This window comes from Eleginops maclovinus, chromosome 12 (assembly GCF_036324505.1).
Source record: "Eleginops maclovinus isolate JMC-PN-2008 ecotype Puerto Natales chromosome 12, JC_Emac_rtc_rv5, whole genome shotgun sequence".
Lineage (NCBI taxonomy): Eukaryota > Metazoa > Chordata > Actinopteri > Perciformes > Eleginopidae > Eleginops > Eleginops maclovinus.
The window spans coordinates 25,349,959-25,357,417 of record NC_086360.1 but is presented as its reverse complement, the minus strand read 5'-3'; the positions used below and the strand labels follow the sequence as shown (position 1 = coordinate 25,357,417).

The 7,459-nt window shown below is 46.8% G+C and overlaps 1 protein-coding gene across 1 annotated transcript; it reads right to left on the bottom strand.

The window, feature by feature from the left end:
* Positions 1 to 1,337: 1,337 nt before the first annotated feature.
* znf703 (zinc finger protein 703) lies at positions 1,338 to 4,466 on the bottom strand. Its single transcript, XM_063898228.1, has 2 exons — positions 3,850 to 4,466; positions 1,338 to 3,271 (listed from the first exon to the last, which is right to left on the bottom strand). Exons 1-2 carry the CDS (start codon positions 4,084 to 4,086, stop codon positions 1,787 to 1,789), a joined length of 1,722 nt encoding a protein of 573 aa, XP_063754298.1. The 5' UTR covers positions 4,087 to 4,466; the 3' UTR covers positions 1,338 to 1,786.
* Positions 4,467 to 7,459: the final 2,993 nt, after the last annotated feature.

The following is a 7,459-nucleotide window of genomic DNA, read 5'->3' as shown; positions in this document are numbered from 1 at the left end:
ATGTAAGTCAGTCCAATTCCAGAGAAGTGCACGGCTCCTCTTTCTAAAGAAGAAAAATAAGTGCATGGTACCACTGAGATCCCCAGAGCGGTGATCAGGGCGCCGTGACCTTGCCTGTGTGTCAGGGGCTGGATGTGGTTTTGGAGGGTCATCCATTTTGTTAATGTTGCTGTCAAGTGACACCTGTGCTCGCCTTTCCCCTGTCTGGAGTGCTAATGAAGCGCGAGAGTAGAGGAGTCTGGGAGTCGGGGTCAATAGCCGCCTCGGAGACTGCAGCCTCTTCACTCTGCACCACCTACAACCTGACAGCCAAATAGAGTGGAGACACGGACGCATTATCGAGGCCGAGGCACTCTAATGGCAGCGCTGTGGCTTTAAGATAGACCGACTCCTTCCCCTTGGATTAGTATCTAACTGCCCGAGATGCTGACTGCACAAGAAATCATGGCGAGGAAGAAAATGGCTCTTCGCATGAGGACGCTGTGTTTGTGGTTTTCTGTAAAGAGAGCCCGCTCTCCTCAGGGGAGATGTCAATGACTTTGATGAATATTTCTCTATTAACCCGCCTCCCCATTGTCAGCTCTGGCCTTTGTGTTGCAGACCAATCCGTCAGAGGGTGAGGAGATCCTGGGTGGACACCTCCCTCAGGTCATTATTGAAGTCCCAGTGACCCAGCGGCCCCTGCACTCTGCTGAGGAGGCTGTTTCCAGGCCCCACAAACAAGATTCAGCAATTAAAAGCTGCACTCGCAACAACAAAAGCAATGTGGGTGATGGAGAGCGGAGGGATGGATGCCCTCAGAGACGAGCTAACAGGCTTAATGTGACCCAAGCTGGCCTCCTTGGGACAGCCCTGTCAACTGTTATGAGCCATGAATTATTACACATAGCCACATATAGCGTGGCAGTAACTGCAGTAATGATAGATAGATCTAGATAAGTGCAGTGCAGCAAGATTTACTCCATCCTCATGAAAAAAGCTACTATATATAGCGAAGAATAAGGGAAAAAAAACAAGATAAATGCAATCATGGACCATTTATTTAACAAAATAAGACCTTTATTCTGTTGTTTTGATAGCACAGCCATCATTAATTGTTTTATTTATGTCATTTTTTCTTATTTTTGTACCATTTGCATCAGTGACCCCCAAGTAAGCTTGAAAAAATAGTACATCTTTGCATATTTACAAATAAAAATAATGGCATTGTTCAAGATAATTCTCACGGACATGCAATTCTCCAGAGTCTGAATGAGATGCAGGAAAAATTAAACAACAGCAGAGAGGAGAGGAGATAAAAAGAAGTCTCCAGAATAAAGCTTCACAGTCCATCTTCATCATGGTGCAAGGTTTTTATTTTGAGAGTGTATGATAGGCATAAGGATACTATACTTAAATCTTTTTCAGTTAGAATATTTCAGAACAATTTATTTGGACAGCAACATTTTCCCCCCTAGAGTTGAATACCAAGCGCTTTGAGTGAAAAATAAATACAGACTTTCAGTTCTGGGAGACAAGATATAGAAAAAACAAAATCAAGACTCTTGTAATAATCCCACTTTTCCATCTTTTTCAAGCTCTGTGTCCCGCTATCTTTAATCACGGAAAAGTCTGTTGAGTTCTGCAGACAATCCGTCAAAAGGGTCTTTCGCCTTTGGATGGACAATCCTGAGGCTAAAACAGGTGGTGTTCCTGGCAGGTGCTGGTGCTGACACCTCGGGCATCCATCTTGTGGAGAGTCCAAGCTGGAGCCTGCAGTCTGTGGGTGTCAACACTATTTCTGATATCACTGGTATCCCAGGGCGGAGGCTGCGCCCAGTCTCTGGCTGTAGAGGGCGTAGGGGGAGTAATACGCCGAGGAGGGGATGGATGGCATATGAAGTCCTGGTGCTCCGGGCATGTGGGATTTGCTGTACGGGTGGTAGCGAGCCAGGCTTAAACCAGGGGAGCCTCTGAGAGAGAAGGAGCCGGGAATGGACCCAGGGCTGCTCTGATGGGGCAGGTGGAGGTGGCAAGAGGCCGTAGATGACATAGATGAAGGGTATCCCGACAACAGCTTACTGTCCACCATCCCGTGCAGGGAGGTGTGGGTGCGCAGGTGAGCGAGGAGCTCCTCTGACGTGGCGAATCGCTTGTCACAGGGACCCCCGACGGACACCCAGTTGCAGGCGTGAGGCTGGGGCTCGTTGGGCAGCATGAAGCCGTAGGTGTAAAGAGGATGGGACATGGAGGCGGCGGTGCTGGAAGACACGGAGCTGGGGTGCAGGGAGTGGAGGTGGTGGGAGGGGTAAACCAGGGGGAAACCGGACTTAAGGCTGGACGGGTCGTGGACGCAGGTGGAGCAGTTACTTCCTCCCAGGTGGGGGGCATTGGGATAAGTCAGACAGTACGGGTCCCGACATAGACCCTGCATCAGGGATGGAGGGGAAGCTCCAGTGAGAGGGCTGGAGCTGGGGTGCTTTCCCGGAAAACCCAAACCGGACTTTGTGTGATCTAAACCGGGCACAAACTGGGAGGGGTAGCCGGCGTAGGCCCCCACAATGGAGCCGTGGTAGCCCATGGAGGCAGGGGGCAAGGGGAAGACAGAATGTCCGGGTTTGAAAGGGGAGACGGGGGCAATGTGGCCGGAGCTCAGGCCCGACTGCGAGGAGGCCTGTGGGTCTGCCTTGCTCTCCGGCCGTGGGCTGCTGGCAGAGCTTGCATTGCTGGAGTTGGCGCTGGCCCGTATGTGGCTGGAGTTGGCTAACTGGGCCCCGTCCATCCCCGACTTAGCTGCATCTGAGTCTTTTTTGCTGCCATTACTGTCTGAGTTAGTCTGCTCCGAGCTCCCCGGTTTGTTGTCCGTGTGTGGGGCCTGGGAGTGGGACTGTGTGGACGGGGAATGGCTCTGTCTGTGGGGCTGGCTCTGACTGTGCAGGGGAGGAGGGCTGGAGCTGGGTGACCGGGAATGGGGAGGAAAGGACTGACATGAAGCAGCGCTACTGCTGGAGTTTCCATTCGGCACCCTGAAAGCGGCTTTGTCCGAAGACCCCTTTGTCACCAGGACGTCCTTCCGAGAGTCTCCGGATGACTTGGAGTAAGGCTTGAAGCTGGACTTGTCCTCCAATGACTGGTGATGATCTCCAGACTTTGAAGATCTACTCGAGGACTCCTTGTCTCCCAGACTGCCTGAGGAGAGGGAGGCCAGCTTGGAGGAGGAGGGGGGGTCTGGTTTGCCAATTTGAGAGCAGGTCTGGGCCAGCAGGGCCAAAGGACTCTTCTTGGCATCCAGCTAAGGGGGAGAAAAAGAGAGCAAAAGGGTGAACAAACTGTTTGCTTTGATTTCAAGGATCACATCCATTTGATTATAAGCATATTCAGAAATTAGAAAGTGTATATAGTTTCTGATAGTGTTAAGTACAATTTCAACACCTTCCAAAAATAAAATAAAATATAGGACTACATATTTGCCAGAAACAACAGCAAAGTCCACATCAACTTTAGATTTATTTACAAGATGAAACAAACAAGTCCCAAGAAGTAACCTTAGTCAAAGTTCAAGAAAGATGCCATTATCATTTGAAAAGAGAAACGCGTAATTATAAATGATTGGCAAACAAATAAAGCAGTTATATTACTCTTGAAACAATAATCTTCTAAACGTAATAATTCTAAATGTTTGGAGCCTGGCAAACTTGCCAACAAATCGCTGTGCGTAAAATGGCGCATATGCTGGCATATTTGTCAGAATAACAATCGTAACGAGCAACACCAAGCATTAAATATTATCTGATTATTATCAGAAGGAAAACGGCATCAGATGATAATAACAGATATGTGAAGACATTTTATTTAATCTTTAAAATGTACCTCAATGCTGACTGGTGCGGATGTGAGTGGCTGGAGATACTCCGGGTGCAGCAAGTGGCCGCTGTGCGCCGTCAACATCTTTACGATCCGGATGGGAAGCCTTTTAGCCTGCCGAAATGGATCCGTAGGAGGACAAGAAGCGGGTAAAACGCACGCTCCTGTCCGGGGATGATCCCTGCTGCGCTCCGGGGACTGTCTGCGTAAAAGCTGTTCAGGTCCACCGGGGGTTTCTCTCATCTGGATCGGAGCTCGGAGAGGAACGATGGCATGTAACGAGTGGACGCAGGGTAAAAAAGATCAATCACCAGCACGTTTCATGATGATAAATTAAACAGAAGAGAGTGCGGTAATCCGGAAGGGCATGTACGCAGCAGTGCGCGTCCTCAGTGTCAGACCCAAAGCAGTCTCTAAAGAACAACAAATTGCCCAAATGTGATCCTCTATTGGGCTCTTCAATGTCTAAATACTCCTAAATAAATCCAGTGTTGGTAAAAAGAGTGAAAAAACACCATGTAGTCGCTGCTCCTGAAAAATATTACGGAGTGCAAGTGAAGGAATATCCCCGCAGAGGTTGGTGTGTCACAGTCCTCCGGCGTGTGTTTCTATGTCCTTCTGCAGCAGTGCCTCACTTCTTCCAATACTAACGACGGGAGGGGAGGGCTTTAAGAGCGAAGAGCCACGGTCCAATCACAAGTGCCTGCATCTAGAAGCAGGGGCGGGACAAAAGGGAGGGGGCGAGGTTTGTATTCCTGGCCTCACCCTCATACCCGGGCTGTGTGTAATCATGGAAATCTGTGTCACTGACCTCCATGAGCACCGTAGGGTCACATTTTAAACAATCCCCATGAAACTCGTCCAGGTGAATACTTACATTTAGGCCATTATTTTTTGGTATCTCGAGTTTTTCTCATAAAATGCTGAAATTTGCAAATGAGGAATTATCTAACTAAATATGTGATCGTTTTCCTGTATACATAAGTTTCCAGAAATATGATAATTGGATAAAGCCAGGTTAAAAATTCTTGTTTCATTTTGTTAATATATTAGAATCAATGTTTTTTGTTTTACATTGGACTATCATTAATAGGAAAATAGTGTCTACAGCCATACAAATATATAATTTCGCCAGGTTTTTAGGATTAAATGGTGATATAAATCAGGCTATAAAGGATATCCACACAAACCTCTGGGCAGAAACCTTCATAATGTGGATAGGAATCACACTTAAAAGTTTGGCGTATGTAAGCGCTACTGAAGTGGAGATTTTTGGTTAAGATATGATAAAAAACTGAATGCAACAAAACAGCATCTAATGTAAATTGATACATTTCGTACACACATTAGGGTGAAAAACGTACCTAAACACACAATTTATTTTTTATAACAAGAAATCTACTGATGCAGATAGAAAAAGTTAGTAAAAATAAACACCTTAATATGCACTTTGGAGGTTTTCTTGCAACCAGTCTGAAAGAAGAGATGTGGAAGCAAAAAACAACAACATCCCTTTCATACAGTCCAAATAATAATCCACTGTCTTTGATCGTTTCTGGTATGTTAACCACTTTATTGTTGGTTTGTGAAGCCAAATAACTTAATTAGATTTTCCACAAAGCCCAACTAGCTTTGCTTCAGGGGGATTTCCAACCCGCTTCAGATAATCAGATGGTGTGATCCATTATCCAAAATATTACAACACACTGTTCAGTGTTTTCAAAGTGGTGTCATGGCTCGTTGATTATTGGCTATAGAAAACCAGAACAAGCCTTTCTTCTGAGCTTTAATAGGTAAACTTGTTTGACATCTCCCAACACAAGCAAGCCTTATCTGACTCTACTTCCATCCGCTTGCTTCTCGGTTATAATGGCTGCATCTGAGATGAGGATGAAGTCACGTTGGCATCTTTCAACGGCCTCACTGTTTGACCTGTCATCATTAGGCTTAGCTGTCACTCATCACCCGCGCTCTGCCACTCACGCTTCAATGACCTGCGGAGATCTAGGAATATGGGAACGTAGACGCGCGCACCGCCGAGCTAAGTGCGCTACAATCTCCTTTTAAATCCGCCTGTTTGTTTAAAAATGTCTGTCAGCACCTCGGGCGAGACATATAAACAGGTGACGCGTAACAACTGTGAGATTTAAAGGTAACGCCGAGAGCTTAAACAGGATTTCAAACATTTATTTACAACGCTAGTTAAGTTGTGAGGTTTCCGATGGCGCTCTTGTTTATCACAGTCATCCACTTGTTAAAAGGGTGAGTGGGTAAGTCGCCGTGGGTGGAGTTGCATAAGGAAGAGTGAGTGGGGGGGATGTTTAAAAGGAGACCAAAGAGGAGGGCATTGGGAAAAGCCAGACAAAGGCAGCGAGAGAAAGAAACAAGGGAGGGCTCAAACAACAGGGAGCAGCTCCTTTCATGTGCCCCCTTGATGTAGGCTGGTAACAGCTGTTTTGGCGTGTCGATGACTGATGGCTGTTTCCTGTTGTGGATATTTTAAGAGGACAGCTTTCGCCGTTAAAGAGGCTTCTCAGCATGGCCAGGTCCCGCTGGCCCTCGGGACATTTCCATGGCTGTATCAAAGCAGTGGGTTTGGCTGGAGCAGCAGCCAAACAAAACCCCCAGGACGGGGCTGATAGGGGCCGAGGTGGACCCCACATGCCCCTGTGATCCTGTGATTTATAGAGCCGTTGAGGCCTGTAATGGACGCCAAAGCTCTGTGGCGGGGGCTAACTCATCCCTGTGTTGAAAAGCTCCAGAGTCAATATATAACGCTGACATTAGGCAGCTGAATTCTTCAGACCCTGGCTCAAGCGAATCCTCATCTGCTCGTTTGTCTTCGGCTCTGTTTGGGAGTGCTGAGGTGTTTTGTGGCACACACGAGGATTAGCGTTGCGTAGATGCTCTGTGTGATTGTTTAATGAGGGGCTGACATTGATGTGAGCTCATAAGAGTCTTTTTTCATCTTATTATACTTCTACAGGCCTTCACTGGTGTCAGCCAGACTTTGACAAGGCCTGGCTGCGTGCAGCACTGTACAAAGAGAAGGAGAGAGAAATGATAAAAGCGCCAGAGAGGCAGAGGAGGGAAAACGAGTGTAAATAACTCCTATTTAATTATCTGTGACTGACTTATGGGGTGTGTGGAATGGGAATAGAGGCCTGAGGCTCGGGCTCTGCTCTACCCCTAGTGTTTTCTCCAGCAGTAATAAAACCAGAGGAAAAAAGAGTGGATTAAGACAGTTTCATGGGGTGTAGCCGACATGGCATTTAGACCCAAACACTTAAAAAGAGCCTCGCAGGCTACATTCCAGCCAGGACAGAATGTTGAAACAAGGATTTCCTTGAGCTGAAAGGTCCACAAACAATATCTACACAGTTGTATTCACACTTCCTCGTTTATCTTTCTGTGGTTGCCTCTCCCTCTGTTTTTGACATACACATACTAATCCTTTCACAGTTTTATCGTGCACATTCATGAAGAAACGCATCCTGTGCACACAAACACAAACAGACAGGACTCTTAAAAGTGATTTTTTTGTAGTTGTTATACCATCTATCTGACTGTCAACATAATGTGTGTGTGTGTGTCAGAGCTGCAGCTGACAACCTTA

Coding starts and splice junctions, on each gene's coding strand:
- znf703 (XM_063898228.1), bottom strand. CDS start 4,086: ATGAGAGAAACCCCCGGTGGACCTGAACAGCTTTTACGCAGACAGTCC. Junction 3,272..3,849: donor CCGCACCAGTCAGCATTGAG/GTACATTTTAAA, acceptor TCTCCCCCTTAG/CTGGATGCCAAGAAGAGTCC.